Below are 16,022 nucleotides of genomic sequence, written 5' to 3'. Positions count from 1 at the left end.
AGAGGGTCCCGGCCCAAATATATAATTGGGCTATACCCATGGAACATGGGCCATTTTTACAATAGTACCCAAACTCGATCGTCCAATGACCATCCTTTCCTTTCCCAACTTGGCCTTATCCTCTCTCTCTCTCTCTCTGGTTTCCTCTCCCATGGAGTCTCTTTCCATGAACCTCTCCTGTTCTCTACCATTCCAAAACCACCTCAAAACCCAGAAACCAGTCACCTCCGGACCAATCTCTCTTCCCCAAAACTCCACTGCTACCTCCATTGTTACTTCCCAACCATTCAATTCTCACCACACCCATTTTTCCTCTAGCAAAAACATCCCTCACACCCAACCCTCAAACCCTCTCCAAACCCCACTTTTGCTTCTCAAAGCCTCTCCTTTTTCCCAAACCTTACCAAGAACCCAGCTCTCCTTTGTTCTCACTGAGCTCATTGCAACCACTGCTATCACTCTTCCTTGTTTTGCTTCTGAAGCTGCAGTCTCCTCAACTGAGCAAGCTTCGGACAAAATAAACTTGGAATCAATCTTAGTCTCAATTGACGATTTTTTCAATAGATACCCATTTTTTGTTGCTGGGTGTACGTTCATTTGGCTGGTTGTTATACCTCTAGTTCAAGAGTATTTGAGAAAATACAAGTTTATCTCTGTCATTGACGCATTTCGGAAACTCCGAGATGACCCGAATGTTCAGCTGTTGGATATTAGGGACGAGAAGAGTTTGAAGTTTCTCAAGTCTCCAAATTTGAAGATTCTGAACAAGGGTGCAGTGCAGGTTCAGTTTTCTGAGGGTGATGAAGATGGGTTTGCAAAAAAGGTTTTAGAGAACTTTGGGAACCCAGCAGACACTGTCGTCTGTGTCCTGGGCAAGTAAGTGTAAAACTTTTGCTCTAGCATCGTCTTTTACATGGTTTTATGATTTCCGAATACTAAGTACTAAGCAGAAGCTCATGTCGTTCAAAGATAGAAACAGTTATAGTCTGTTGTTGTTCTTGTCTTACTGTCACCTCTTTTTCCCCTAATTTTCTTGAATTGGATGCTTTATTAAGTATATGTCTGTGATGATTGTCTAGCTTCAGAGTTTCAAATATTGATTTCCTATATTGGGTTTAAATGTATCTGTAATTTCAATATCAGCTTCTCTTGTTGTAAGGTAGTTTTGATGGTATTTCTATCAAAGTGGCTGAGTTACTGATCAAGAATGGTTTCAAAGAGGCTTATGCAATCAAGGGCGGGGTTGGAGGCACAAAGGGGTGGTTGGTAAGCTTCTTTTCTTTCCTTCTACTTGCTACATCTTCCGTGTTATCTATTACTTAAATTTTAGTTTCTGTCCAGGGAGTTCCATTTTGATCTAAATTTGTTTAATTATATGCCATCAGGAGTATATGGTTCCATTAACTTTGATTGACTTGGTTGGATGTTTAAGATCACGATAGAAAAATCCTATGCAGAGAACTCTATTATTCTATATTGAGGCAAATTTCCCCATTTCTGAATGTGTACCTGCACCATACAAATGCAAGTATTATATACATAGGCAGAATTTGAATTTTCAATTGTGTACTTCTAACTGCATAATTATAGTAAAATTTCCAAGTTGCCTAGTGAAATGATTCTCTGCATGGGTTTGAAATTGCTTCTAGGTTGTTTTAAAGACCATTCAGTAATTGCATATAAGAATTTTGAGGCTACAGTTTTCACTCAAGGAGTTGCCAAGTAATTTGGTCAATTTCGCTTTATTAGAATTTCTGTTTACTCTACTTTTTTCCTCCTCAGGAATCACAAGAAACTCTTTTGCCACCTTCTATGCATATCTACCCCAAGAAGAAGGTAAAATCACAAGAAACTGGGATGAATGGAGGTGTTGTTCAGGGAAAGGAAGACAGCAATGGTGCTGCCTCTTCTGGTCAAAGGGTGGACAATGGACGCATAACCAAGTCCACAGACTCTGTGCCACATGTGAAAAATGGCTCTAGATCATCCTCTCCCTACCCAAGTGTATGATCAGCTTCTGAATTCATGACTTGTTACAACAAATTGTTTCAGGAACACTTATTTTATGCGTACAAAATTTACATGTAACCACAGTTTATGTCTACCTTCCTAAAACTCATGCATGAGTACACCCTCAACATTTGATGCAAATTACATTCCCGGTTTTTCTGTTTGTTTGTTTATTTTTTTTTCTTTGTGGTTTTTTGGATGCAGTACCCAGATTTGAAACCACCATCTTCCCCAACTCCATCGAAGCCCTGAAATTGATGTTGTGACTGGTATTGCTCAGAAGTGGCAACTCCTATCGGGTGAAGCACATTCTTTTATAAGTTTTGACAATCATTAGTTTCATATTTATTAGATGGAGAGGGATATTGAGAAAATGAGTGCTCTTGTATCCCTTAGTGGCAGTAAAGTCTTAGCTCTGATTTCTCATATCAGTTGTATAATTTTTTGTCACTAATGTAACCTGAGTGTTTGTTGAGCTAAACATTTGTCCCAAGGTACTAAAATGGCGATCATTGCAGTGGAAAAGTGTATCCAGCACACAGTTCTCTATTATACTGGGGTTCATACATAACTATAAATACCGTAAAAATTGAAGTTTGAAAGGCCTATATTTGTCTGCTTCAGAACTAAAATGTGTATGTTTCCCAAGTGCACAAAGGGAACCCAGTTCTTAAACACACGAACGAACGACAAGTAATAAAGGACAACCCCCAACCCAACTCTTAAACAAACCAACTTTCATTAAACAGCAGTTCAAAATGACAATAGAAACGACGTGTCGTACTTGACGGAAAACAGTACTTGTCCAGTTGTCCCTTCCATTTTGATTATAAAACAGTACTTGAAGCAGAGCACAGGAACGATTTTCAGACCCGATTGTAAAAGAACCTAAAAAAACCGTGACCCGCGAATAATACCCAGCAACCCGCCATCCCCAATTTGCAGTACCACTCACAATCGCCACCAACCACTTCAAACGCATGAGACTCTGAACCCACTTAGCTGCCAATTTAATCAAGCTTTGATTTATGGATGTTTTGACATGGGATGGAACCCTCTCGTCACGTGACTTCTGTGTAGCTGCACGTGCTTTTACCGAGAAATGGAAAGAATTCAACCCTGCTTTTCCTCCATGGAAGTGGGCTCCTTGTGCTAAACAACCTTCCCATCTCTCTCAGGTGAAGGGCTACTTGTCGCTGGAGAAGATGAGCATTCTTGGGTCAAGTAAGGTACACGTGCTTTCATCTCAGGTATAACAGCTAATGATCAATGAGCTTTTTAAATTATAGCAGAATTGATATTTTAGAAAACTCTCATGGTTTGTTAATGTTGTTTACAGGAAGCAGTTGATGAAATGACTCGGACTGAAGAAGAAGAAGAGCTTGACCCCATTGATAATGCCACTCTTGTAAGTGTATAACTGAGCTTATTCTATGTCAAGTCTTCAATTGTATTTGTATCTCATCACCACTCGTGTATTTGTCATTTTCTTTTTTCCTATTTGCAAGGTTGAGACTGAGACCAACAGTGTTCAAGAATGTTACTATGATTTCCATATAGTGTACAGTGATTCATATCGGGTTCCTGTGCTATATTTTCGTGGGTACAGCATTGGTATGTTAATCTCTTTTTGGGAACTTGGGTTGGTTTGCAGTTTGAGCTTGATACATTATTTGACTAAAAGATAAAACTATATTAATGAATCACTTACATATGCCTACTAATGTCAATCTCTTATTTGTAATTTTATACCATATAAACTATTGCTTTTTTGTGAATGATATAGATGGACAACCTTTGGCATTGGATGAAATTGAAAAAGACCTACCTGCATGCTCAGCAAAGGTGTTACTGGAATCAAAATGGACATTTATAACTCAGGAGGTACACTACACTACGTTCTTCAAAGTAATATTCATTGCATTCATTTTGTTATAATGAGTGTGTTACATCACCAGCCACAGTGCATGAGTGCAATAGGCACTTCCTTTTTGTCTTTGCTTATCTCTGGATGCATGCTTTCTGTTCTTTCTAAATCTGTTTGTGCAGCCAAATTTTCACTTGTGTGATGAACAATCTTTGGAGCTGCCAATATTTAATCAAGTATCTGAATATGGTATCTGTAGGAGCATCCACACTTGAATAGACCATGGTACAAGTTACATCCATGTGGGACCAGCGAGTGGATGAAACTGCTTTTCCTCGGTGATGAATCTCAGGCTAAAAATGGAGTAGCAGTTGAACAATATTTGGTGTCTTGGCTCTCAGTTGTTGGTCAAGTGGTTGGTGTTAGAATCCCTTGTGAAATGCTGAACCATCAAAAGAGTTGTGAATGAAGATCTATTCTATGAACAAGAGTTTAAAAGGTTCATATGCTAAAACTGTCTTCCTCAAATCACAATCTCAAAAGGGAAGAGCATATATTGTACTTGCCAATGAAGTAAATAGGACAAATCAGGTCATTTTATGTATTCAGACTTGCAATTCTAAAGAAAAGCCTTTTCAAAGAAGCTTATTCATGAATTACAATTTACAAGTAACATCTAGACCCTGGACAATTGGGTGATGCCATTGCTACTTCATCTTCCATTTCATGGCACTCCTTAATGGCAGGTTCATATTCATGCCCAATGAACAGATTCTGTCACATATTGCATTTTAAGTTAATCTGCACTTCTCACAGCTGTATCTGCACTTCCCACAGCTGTATCTGCACTTCTCTCAGCTGTTCGAGTAAAGTGAACCAGAAATTCTGTATTGCCCTCAGCACCCTTAAGAGGAGACTCAATCCATCCATTGCTGCTAAATCCAAAATTCTCTACACCCTTAATAATCTTCTCGAGCACCTATACAATAAAACTTAATCAATACCAAGCTGTATTTCATTCCATTTGCCAGCAAATAATGAAAAAAAGGGTTTGTTTCACTTTCTGACAAGGTGTGGGGTAGTCAGCACATCTTTGAAATTAAGTGGTTGAGTAAAGTTGGCTTTTCAATTGGACAATTATGTCGCAAGATCTTGAAACTGTTGAACTCACAATTAGTGAAACAGCCAAACACAATGGAGGCATATATTAGGCCTCTATTAGGGCTACATAACAGTTGTTAAGGAAAAAGAATATTAAGAAAAAGATGAAGAAGAAATATTGCTATTTGAGATATTGGGCTGAAAGAAAGAAAACCAAATAAAACAAGGAAGAAATGCTTACTTCTTGATGGACTAATGGATCTCTCACAATCCCACCTTTTCCTACCTGCAAAGAAAATGAACTTCTGCATTTAAACACAAATGCCTATTCTCAAAAAGTACTAAAATTATAAGGAGAAGATTGATCTTTCTCTTATCACTGTGCAAATGAACTTGAAATCATAAGGAGGTTCTAAATTTTCCATCTCTCTAAAAGTACTGAAAACCAACATGCAACCTAAATAAAAAGTGTTCCATGCATTGGGCACATAAGGAGTACAGAAAATTTATAAACTTATAAATGTAGACCTATAAACTCTCTAAGCTTTATATATGGCTTTGTATAAGGAGAAAAATTTGTTTGAACAAATCAAGCACAGCTTTCTTATACATAATGGTGCAAACACATGCAAAGGAAATAGTTATTATTCTGGAACATCCAGAAGTAAGTGGATGATGCTACATAATTATACTGCTTATAAGGGTATTCTTTAAAAATAAAAATAACAGTTAAATTGGTATTGGTGTTGTAATCCAGACAAGGAAGGTACCTCCTTCCCTATCTTGATATCTCTGCTACACTTTCTACATTTCGTGACAAAAATGAACCTGAATTAGCTTCAAAAGGTAACTACTGGTTGATAGAAAACTATTTTCTTACTTGTTGTCTGCGAGCTTCAAATTGAGGTTTAACCAGGGTGACCAATGTCACCTCTTCTTTCATCACATTGACTATAGCAGGCATGACCTGCTTCCAAATAAAAAGAAGCTGTCATCCAAGAAAAACCCACAGCATCATAGTGAAAGAAGCTAACTAGCCTTTGAAATACAATACAGGAAATTCATAGAGAAGATAAGAATAATTAGAATTAGACAAGCATAAAATCCTTCAGAACACCCCTCATAGAAAATAAAAGAGAGATTGAAAGCAGTCAATGCAGCCAGACATAGAGCAATGATACATATACTAGGATTTGACAGCTTACCGTTAAAATAGAGATGAATGAAAGGTCTAAAGTGACCAAATCAACTCTTTGCGGGAGTCCAGGAAGGTATCTTAAATTTGTCCTTTCTATCACACTGACACGTTCATCCCGTCGAATTTTTTCCGCCACCTAATGAAGCAACATCCATAAGAAATCAAGAAACCCCAATGATCGAGGTGCAGAGTACAAGATATCAGAGAGAAGAAGGGCATGGGCCATGGGTAATGCAACTTCATCTGTATGTTTTCCATTTGTGAAAAGTAGTAAAAAAACTGCAACTCTACTGACAAACCTACAGTTTCAGTGTATAGAACAAAACCTAATTTACTACCAGATAATTGTATTACCTGTCCATAACCTACATCAACTCCATAAACAAATGATGCACCGTACTGAAGTAAACAGTCAGTAAATCCACCGGTTGACAACCCTGAATCAAGAGCTACTTTGCCAGAAACATCAATATCTAGCTGTTCAATGGCAGCTTCTAACTTGTGTCCTGCTCTGGAAGGACAAATAGAAGAACACATCAGCATTAGAGGTCTCACCAAAGACCAAAGTTGGTGCATAAATGAATTCCAGTATAATGAAGTGTAAGTTGGTTTGCTAAAGTGAAGTAATCACCTACATACATATTTTGGGACTTCAGCCATTATCTGCACAACAGCTTTTTCAGAGACTGGAGTTCCGGCTTTGTTGACCACTTTTCCATCCACAAATACTTTCCCTACACCAGCAAACGTGAACAAATAAAGTTAAGTCCCTTCAATGTTATATTACATAACAGCATACATACAAGATAAAAGTATTGCGCATCACAAATTTTTACTAACACAGACTAAAGTTGAAGAGTCGTATAGTCATGAATTATGCGACTGAACAATGCACACCAGTAGAAAACTATACCCAGCTTGTTTCTTAGGTGGGTTTTTTGTAAATCAATTGTACAGCTCACCTTGTAAGATCCATGACTGTATGAAGGTTCGGCTATATTGTTGAAACCTTTCAAGGCATACCTCATCCAGCCTCTTCTTTCTGAAAATGTCATTGGTCAAGCACAACAGTGATTATATACAAATGGGCTTCTGGGACCAAAACTTAACACTAATTACAAAATGGGTAAATTATACATTTTGGTTTTGAGCAGTAAAAAAGCTTACTTCTTTGGTGGTGGAACCTTTGCTAACCTCACAGCAGCAAAGCTTCTGCATGGACTATGCATTGGCACCCTAACCCATCTTGCTGAACATAAAAAAAAAAAAAAAGAAAAAAAAAATTAAAGAAATGAGATTTAAACTGTTAGATGAAAAACAGACACTTGTCACAGAACCAACAGGTGTTTGTGAAAATTACCCAAAGAAAAAGAAAAAGGAAGTACTTTTGAGAATTATATAATAGAAACAACAATAGTTGGAGGAAAAGAGAAGTACCAGGGAGCTTATGTGAGTTGAATTGGGATAGAAAAGAGAAGCTTGAAGTTCTGCTAAAATGGCGGGAGATGATGGTGTGATTTGGAAACTTGAGAAGCTGAAGTGCAGCCATCTCTGATTCTCTGCCTACCAGCAGCTAGTGGCTGCGGGCCAATGCTTGTTTGAGTAATTTGTTCTTGGCGGTTGGATCGGGTTGGCCCGTTGGGTTTGTAATTGGGCCGACACTTGACAGTTCAGTTCAGGTTATGATTGGGCTTAGCTATTATAGCCCAACTCATGAATTCAATATTCAACATTCGTACCTTTGATATTATATCAATAATTACATGAATAATTTTATATATGATACAAAAATAAATGATTTTTGCATGAATATTGTACTTTTGTTTAAAATCAGGTCGTTCTAAACTTTTTATTTGATTATATTTTTAATTTAAATCTTAAATAATAAAGTTTAAATCCGAAATGTCGGTTTGAACATAAATATAAAATCATCACAATAAAAAAAAATGCAGATTCGGAATAAATTTATACTATATGCTTGAAAAACATGTGTGTGGTGTTACACAGAGGATGAGGACCAGAAAATGTCTATCCCCAAAGGCCTGACCCACCATTCATGTTAAAACTGACCGTTAAAAGAGCCTCTCTCTCCCGCCTTGCAACCGTTATTACAGTTTACAAGCAAAGCATATGAAGCATGGCAACCCAAGCCAAAACCCCTTCTCTTTGTTACTCTCATAAACTCCAACCCTTTCTCCACAATCCTGTTCCTGCTTCCCTATCACTTTTTGGTAGTGGTAAGGACCACAAGAAGCCTCTCAAACTCAGTTGCAGATCCAATGGCAGCGATGAGGTGTGCTTCTTTGTTTGATTTTATTCATTAAGGCTCTCAGATGATGCAAAAGTTGACCCTTGCATGTTCATTTTATTTATTATATTGATTTGATTCCTTACCATACTTTTGTGCCAGGATTATTATCTCATAGATGCTCCTGTTGAAGTGGGTGATGGCTTTTCTTTCAGTGGAGGTAGTTGCTTAATTCTCTTCCCAAATCCCAGTTCTCCTTTTCTTTTCTAAATGTTAACTGTGTGTGTTAAGAAGCCAATTGAAATGTGGGTGTTTTTGACAGGAAAGTATTCTGATGGGCCAAGTCCTTCTGATGAATGGTTTAAGCAAGGGAAGCTAGTGAGTCCTATTCCTATTTTTCTTTTTCTTTTTTCCTTTTTATTATTTTTGCTAATTTAACCAGTTAAAAGAAAATTAAAACCCCAGTTTAATTTGACCTTCTAGTACTTTTGGGTGAAATCCCACCATATGGCTGTTGTATTTGCCTAGCTTTGCAGTGTTTATTAGGATACCATTGTCATCATATGTCAGAGTAAAAGAAAGAATTTTTTTTTATCATATAATTTTTTTTTTTGTAGGTGAAAGCTTATACTGTTCTTGGATCTGGTGAGAAGGCAAAAGATCCAATTTTTGGACTTGCAATGGGTGCTGATTCTCAGGCCTCCACTGACGTTTTCAGGTAAATTTATAAATTGTCTTTAGGGGACTACTAGCTGACATATTTGAAACATGATAATGTTGTGTTTATATGTCTCTGTGGCATGCAGACAATGAAATTGGATTATTTGCAGGGTTTACCAATTGAAACATGCTCTATATATATGATTTTGTGCAATAGATGGTTTTGCGTTGAATCCGGAAGTGCTGATAATCCTTCAGTTATATTAATTCATGGTTTCCCTTCTCAGGTGAGTGAGTCTTAATTTGTCAATAGTAGGAAGGCTTCTACGGTTCTACCATCTTTGTGCTGTATCTGTATGATTCATTTTAATTTAACTTAATACAAATCATCTGCATCGATTTTAGTTTAATCCAGTTACTTTTATGCTATTTTCTCTTTTTTAATAGAAATGCTGCTTGAAATATCCATTTTAGCGTTACCATCTATGGATATATAGTATGCCTTCAGACTGTTTTGTCTTCCGGCCTAAAGATTTTATTATGTTCCTGGCATATGTTGTTGTAAACTTCATAAAAAGAATGCTGATGCGAATTGCAAGATATAATTGATTAGCTAGTGTAATTGGACTTGGTTCCTTATTCATAAATGTGTTCAAATCATCAGGCATACTCTTACCGCAAAGTTCTTCCCATACTTTCTAAAGACTATCACGCAATTGCTTTTGATTGGCTGGGTAAGACCATAGTTCAGCTCATTGTGAATTTTAGTTGACATTCTCAATTGTACTTCTTTTTAGCAGTTTAACCTCTGTGATTTCTTATTTCATATGTTGATTTTGGGCAAATCGTGGGAAACTGATTTTTGGCATTATCTATCATTGTGCATATATAATACTAAAACAATTACAAGCAGTGGTTACACTTAAGTGTATTGGAATATGTGCTCTGAATATGGATTTATACATGTGCGTGTGTGTAGCAAGAAGAAACTTCTTGTGCAATTTAGTTTGGCTTTGCTTGAAAAACAGTTCTGGCTTTGCTTGAAAAACAGTTCAATTGCCTCAGAAGTTCATGCCACATAGCATCTCTCATTATGATTCCAACTTATTGTATGCTAAGCCAAAGATATTCCTGTGTTTTTCCCCTTCAATTACAGGCTTTGGATTTTCAGATAAACCTCAACCCAAATATGGCTTTGACTACACTCTGAATGGTAATTGATTTTGGTCTTAATGAGGGAAGATGAAAGCTTAAGATTAGTTTCTATACTACAATTACTAATTTAATATCCAAAACAATAAAACTTTTATTTATGTCAAATTTTGTTATGGCTTGCAGAGTATATATCATCCTTGGATTCATTTATTAACGAAGTTGCTGTTGGCAAGGTCTCACTTGTTGTCCAGGTATTTTATTTCTCCAGTGCATGTATAAGTTAGTATGTATGAGCCAAAACTAACTATTGCATAACATGCAACTGAAAATAACTTGTGATCTTTGATTTTCTTCTCAGGGATACTTTGCGCCAGTTGTTGTTAAATATGCTAGCAGTCATCAGGAGAAGATTGACAGCATAATACTCTTAAATCCTCCTGTATGGATTCTCCAGAAACCTACCATTCATTTTCTTTGTTTTTTCTTCTTTTACTAGTACATACTCTATCATTTTGATCATGCTGGGACTGCCAGAAGATTGATTAAGTTGGTACACACATAAGTGGTCAAATTAAACAATTTTTCATGAGGTTTTCATGTTTTGGAAATGACTACCTTATTTCTCGAGTACATCTAATCTATATGATCTTTATCCTGTTTTATTCAAGCTAACAGCGAAGCATGCCAACCTTCCATCAACCTTGTCCATATTCAGCAACTTTCTGTTAGGTGAAATATTTTCTCAGGTAGGAAGGTTGTTTATAATTTCTCACTTTATCTAACTTGTTTGTTTTATTTTTATGCATTTTTGTGCTTGTACGAGCACATGTGCATGTATGTTTGTCTTCATATTTACACTATACATTGGTTGGGCCAGAAAGAATTTACTCGATGTAAACTTGATCACGCTTCTTTCTGTGCTCAACTAGGATCCTCTAAGGGCTAGTGATAAAGCCTTGACAAGTGCCGGACCTTATAAAATGAAAGAGGATGATGCGATGGTTTATAGAAATCCTTACCTCACATCTGGGGCCTCTGGGTTTGCTCTGAATGCAATTAGCAGGGCCATGAAGAAAGAGTTGAAGGTGAGCCTTCTTATTATTATTTCTACTTTTTATTGTCTATTGAGTTAAATAAATTCTCTTCTACTGGAAATCTTTGGTTTAGTCATGGTATTAGATAGATAGGTTTGGAATGCCAATAATAGGTCAAAAATGGATTCAGTGTGGTATAATCTACCATGAAAAACTTTCATCCTAAAATCATCTTTTTACTAATTCTGTTTCTTGTGCTGTTATTCTTCTGGTTGCTTTACCTGGCAGAAATATGTAGAGGAAATGAGGATGATACTGACAGGTGAAAATTGGAAAGTTCCAACGACAGTATGTTGGGGCAAAAGAGACCGCTGGTTGACTTATGATGGAGTCGAAGATTTCTGCAAGGAATCAAAACTCAAGCTTATTGAACTTCCTATGGTACGGTCTTCTTTTATGAACATATGCGGGAGAAGTTTTAGCTTTACAATTTTTGCCCTTAAAAGTTCTGATGCAGACAATGTGACTATAATATATGTGAAGTTTTACTTGCACGCTCTACGTTTTATACACATTGCTTAACATAAAATATAAAATCCTTAATGTTGCTGTATTAACCTTGTTCAATTGTTTGAGGTTGTTAGTTTTGAGAACTCATGCAATTCGTTTGTTGGGGTTTGCAGGCAGGCCATCACGTGCAGGAGGATCGTGGTGAAGAACTTGGAGAGATCATTTATGGGATTTTCAGAAAAAGAAGATTAGGTTTATGATACTTTGTAATTGCTTATTTTAAAATTTTTCTTAATTACTAAAATTTTTTAGCATTGTCCTTAATTGACTCAAATCAAATTGAGCGAATTAATTTTAAAAAAGGGTAAATCACATCCATGTTTCTTATGTTTCCCAAATATGAGAATGTGCATGAACCAAACACCACCTTGGCTATCCAGAATTGAACTGTGTATTATATTTAAATTGTATAAATGAATAGAAAATTCAGTTACAAGCTTATATGACTGTAGCAGTATGCCAGTATACATCAATATGTTGCTGGGAGAGTCAAAAAAAAAAAAAAAAAAAGGTTTACATAATGTCGTGTTAGAAATGAATAATCTAATCTTGAAGGTTGAAACTATTTTGGAAGCTTCTTTATTGTCTGCTTTTCACCATTTTAACGAATGCAAGTGTGATCCAATTTGTGTATGCCGTCACCGGTCAGATACCAATCTTTTTGTGATAGACCACACAGGGTTCTGCTGTTATGCACTAGTGTTTACTCTGCTGTGGTGTCTTTTGGTATGGATCAATCCAGCAGTTATCTTCTCTAACTGCCTTTTTCCATCTGTTCTTGAAAATCTCTAATTCAACAAATGATAGCTTCCTCACCTGTCCAAAATAATCCAAGAGCAATGAATCAAGGAATCCCAAAGTTCATCCTAAAACGGAAAGGATCATACACTGAACTGGCCAGGATTAGTTTGATATATGTCAAAGATGCAGAATGAACATATTCATAGCATCAACTTCATTGAATGTCTGAATGATGCTCAGATATTTTGTATGCTAAGCATTTTAAGAGGTTACAAGCTTCAGGCTAGGAGAAAAAATTGTGCAGAAAAGAAATTCCATTATAAATCTTACCTCAGTTCTAGGGTCAGATGGAGATGGCTGTGATGGTGCCTGCAAATTCAAAGTTATCAACCAGAATTCACAAACGAGTATAAATAGCACATTAGTTTTGATTAGGTACCAGTTGTCCTGAACTAGGCAAGCTTATATTTTTAGTAGCTTGATCATGTGCTTCAGCATTTGTCTGCATTGATGATTATAATCATTAGTGAGTGATAAATAGATTATACAAATTAGAGAGAGAGTTGTATGTATTAAGTTTCGAACCTTGTTTGCTGCCAAACCCCCTAGTGTTGGAAGACCATAATGAATAATGTACTCAGAATCAACAATTCCAATATTTTGGGTTCGATCACCCTGTCAAGAATTGCTTCAGACATAAGAAACAGGTGCAAGAGAAAAGGTAAAAAAGGAAAGAAAAATGTAGGTAAAGGATGGGGAAATTGCCTGTGCACAATAACCAAGCTGAAAATCCAAGCCCCATGCATGAACTAAGTCATTCTGTTTATCAGGGAAAAACATTAAGAAAAAAGATAATCAAATGCTAAAATTTTGAGAATCCCCAAATGCAATCTTATACAAGTTGAGAAGGCATACCTGAATCATATGCCATACACAGCGCCAGGATGCTCTTGAAAAAACTGGAGCCATCATTTCTACAAACCTGCCATATGTTTGTAGTATTATCATTTCTTCTACCCCAAGATACATATGTTACTAGTTATAACAGATGTATTCTTAGCACGATGGCATGAGAACTTTAAGCTTCCAAAAATGTAGGATATGTTGAACTACGCATAAAATCATGCATGCATACATGGATTGGTGTGTAACGCACACATATATAGATATATATAATGTGCAAATTTCCTACCCTGTGCATGGAGGGTCTGTGCTGTTTTCATCACACCTCCTTCCACCACCAATTATCTTATTTATCTTCCTATTAATGCAACACCAAATACAGATAGCAAGTTAGAACATATCAAGTGAAACATTTACTGAGAATAAATAAAATCATTCAATTCTGTACATAAGTATCATTACTCATTAGAACCTGCTTTCAAATTCATAATATAGTTTGATATAAATCTCCTAAGTTTCTTTAGAAAGACAGAACACCTGTGTACTTCTGATCTTTTGTCTCTTGCTGTAAGATCGTGATGCACCTCTGAGTTGTCAGGGTCAAGTGCTGGTTGTGATATCTCAAGCCCCTCTTTTCTGATAATTGATAAGTATCTGAATGAAAGAAATCAAGATGCAGAATATCAGTTTCACAATGTCTACCAAATAAATATTCTGCAGCAGATAGCTTCTATTTTTCACAACATAAGTGCATAAAACATATAAAATCTCATGTACCTTCCAACATTAAAATTTTCAATTCCGAGGTCCTCATCCCAAAGGAATATGTATGCATACTCAGAAACAATATCTGGATGTAAGAAACGCTTTGCATACCACCTAAGTAAGAAAACGATACCTAATCAGGTCTCTAGAATTCACTAGGCAAATCTGAGCAAGTACAAAATTTAATTTAGACTTTCGGCTAGGCACCATTACCACTTAGTTTGATTCATAGCAGACACGTGTATGGCCCGACCACTCCATTCCAAATCCCTCCACTCATTTACATGACCATCGTAATGAAATAGCATGACAATGAAATCACTTAATACAAACTGTAAAATTGAAGTAAAAGAAGAAATTGAATCCAGTGAATTCAAAAAAGAAAGAAAAGAATAAAAACAGTATATGATGAGCAATATGGTTCCTTTACCTTCTTTACAATCTTGTTCACACTTTCTTTTTGCTTGATTCCAACTGCAATAGCCAATAAGTTTGTTGATGACTTTGAGTTCTAAGCAAAAGGAGTGCAGAGCATACGTCAACATTCAAATCAGATAGCCAGTGAGCAGTAAAAAATTGCATTACTGACAAGCCTATTCAGTGCATATCCACTGTAAGTGCAGCTGAATGAGATTTAAATTAAATCCAACTATCAACTTCTCATGTACCCTGAAAAAGCTATGGTATTACTGCAATCAACATATAAATATTGGCTCACCTTTTTATTTCTGGGGCCCCATAACGGTTGCATTACCAAGTCAGAGGTCTTGGAAACAATACCTTTAGGCAGTCCCTCAATTCCATCAGGCCTGCATTGATTCTGAATATGCATGTATGACAGCATTAATCACAAATTCAAAAGTACAAATATCAGCCATTACATATATATATTGCAGAGAAAACAAAAATCATGTACCATAGCAACAAACCTCACAATTCTTAGATATTGCATTTTGCATAGCATCAACCAATCCCCAAGATAGAAACCTCTGTGAATGAAATGCCTTTTAATTAGTACTAAAAATGCCATGTTAAGAGCAAAAAAGGGCAACTATTCATATATATGCAATCATAGGGAGCCTACTGCCTACCTCTTTATAATCTGTGACAACAAATTGGCTGCAAATGAAGAAACCTGCAGAAAGCAGAGCCATAGAAGCAAGCAAACTGCAATGAAAGAACCTCCTTCTTTTAGGGTCCTTAGGAGAAATCTGAAACCAAGAGCAAAGAAGAAAACATATATATGAACCAAAGAAAATTAAAGGGTATGTATATATCATTCTCTGTTATGAGATTGGAGGTAGAAAGCCACAGAAACCCAAATGCAAAACCAAACTGGGGTAGATGATGAATTCAAAGAACCTATAAATATCTCATAAAAGCAAGAGGGGACTTACAGAAGTGGGGGCCTCCATCATCTTCATTAAAATCTACTAAGCTCCTTGGTATCAACAAATTGAGAACAATTCTCAATGAATTAATAAGAGACTAAGAATGTGGTAGTAATAACTATTATATTGTGATCTGATTCAGAGAATTGATTAATCAAGGTTTGTCAACGAAGCTTAAAAAGCAGTGCACAATGTGAAGTGGACTACGTTTCTTAAAACTACAAAAAAGGTTTGGTTTTAAACAACTGAGGTCTTCCTTGAGCGGCGGGCAGGCCAATTGTTTTTCAAATAAAGCGATCGATTTATGATGCCACGTGTCAATCAACGGCCGTGAGTTTACGCGCCAAGAAGCGGGAAGAATCGCTTTCAGCAGTTTAAG

General features: G+C 36.4%; 5 protein-coding genes across 7 annotated transcripts; 3 read left to right on the top strand and 2 right to left on the bottom strand.

Moving 5' to 3' along the window:
* Nucleotides 1-132: 132 nt before the first annotated feature.
* Nucleotides 133-2,780, top strand: LOC147276207 (Rhodanese/Cell cycle control phosphatase superfamily protein). Its single transcript, XM_086254415.1, has 4 exons — nt 133-876; nt 1,164-1,266; nt 1,783-2,004; nt 2,215-2,780. Exons 1-4 carry the CDS (start codon nt 152-154, stop codon nt 2,260-2,262), a joined length of 1,098 nt encoding a protein of 365 aa, XP_086110541.1. The 5' UTR covers nt 133-151; the 3' UTR covers nt 2,263-2,780.
* A 107-nt stretch (nt 2,781-2,887) lies between these two features.
* Nucleotides 2,888-4,533, top strand: ATG10 (autophagocytosis-associated family protein). 3 transcript variants are annotated; one of them, XM_086253500.1, is made up of 5 exons: nt 2,888-3,239; nt 3,350-3,418; nt 3,519-3,624; nt 3,797-3,894; nt 4,137-4,533. In XM_086253500.1, exons 1-5 carry the CDS (start codon nt 3,039-3,041, stop codon nt 4,344-4,346), a joined length of 684 nt encoding a protein of 227 aa, XP_086109626.1. In that variant the 5' UTR covers nt 2,888-3,038; the 3' UTR covers nt 4,347-4,533. The 3 variants fall into 3 exon arrangements, with proteins under 3 accessions (XP_086109626.1, XP_086109625.1, XP_086109628.1); XM_086253499.1 differs by having other exon boundaries at nt 2,888-3,260; XM_086253502.1 differs by having other exon boundaries at nt 2,888-3,260; nt 4,060-4,297.
* A 139-nt stretch (nt 4,534-4,672) lies between these two features.
* On the bottom strand, nt 4,673-7,738 carry LOC147276205 (bacterial hemolysin-like protein). Its single transcript, XM_086253498.1, has 9 exons — nt 7,614-7,738; nt 7,344-7,425; nt 7,139-7,218; nt 6,808-6,910; nt 6,531-6,687; nt 6,184-6,312; nt 5,859-5,945; nt 5,220-5,264; nt 4,673-4,856 (listed from the first exon to the last, which is right to left on the bottom strand). Exons 1-9 carry the CDS (start codon nt 7,723-7,725, stop codon nt 4,674-4,676), a joined length of 978 nt encoding a protein of 325 aa, XP_086109624.1. The 5' UTR covers nt 7,726-7,738; the 3' UTR covers nt 4,673.
* A 538-nt stretch (nt 7,739-8,276) lies between these two features.
* LOC147276204 (alpha/beta-Hydrolases superfamily protein) lies at nt 8,277-12,155 on the top strand. Its single transcript, XM_086253497.1, has 13 exons — nt 8,277-8,469; nt 8,587-8,644; nt 8,747-8,802; nt 9,042-9,142; nt 9,302-9,371; nt 9,749-9,818; nt 10,241-10,297; nt 10,423-10,490; nt 10,598-10,678; nt 10,908-10,985; nt 11,169-11,324; nt 11,562-11,714; nt 11,957-12,155. Exons 1-13 carry the CDS (start codon nt 8,314-8,316, stop codon nt 12,041-12,043), a joined length of 1,191 nt encoding a protein of 396 aa, XP_086109623.1. The 5' UTR covers nt 8,277-8,313; the 3' UTR covers nt 12,044-12,155.
* Nucleotides 12,156-12,539: 384 nt separating this feature from the next.
* LOC147276203 (uncharacterized) lies at nt 12,540-15,532 on the bottom strand. Its single transcript, XM_086253613.1, has 14 exons — nt 15,344-15,532; nt 15,182-15,241; nt 14,971-15,072; nt 14,683-14,763; nt 14,466-14,584; nt 14,265-14,366; nt 14,025-14,141; nt 13,777-13,845; nt 13,500-13,566; nt 13,350-13,403; nt 13,170-13,259; nt 13,024-13,086; nt 12,915-12,953; nt 12,540-12,659 (listed from the first exon to the last, which is right to left on the bottom strand). Exons 1-14 carry the CDS (start codon nt 15,530-15,532, stop codon nt 12,540-12,542), a joined length of 1,272 nt encoding a protein of 423 aa, XP_086109739.1.
* Between the last annotated feature and the right edge of the window lie 490 nt (nt 15,533-16,022).

This window comes from Dryas octopetala, chromosome 8 (genome assembly GCF_963921425.1).
Source record: "Dryas octopetala chromosome 8, drDryOcto1.1, whole genome shotgun sequence".
Taxonomy (NCBI): Eukaryota; Viridiplantae; Streptophyta; class Magnoliopsida; order Rosales; family Rosaceae; genus Dryas; species Dryas octopetala.
The sequence above is the reverse complement of the archived record's forward strand: the minus strand, read 5'-3'. Positions and strand labels throughout refer to the sequence as shown.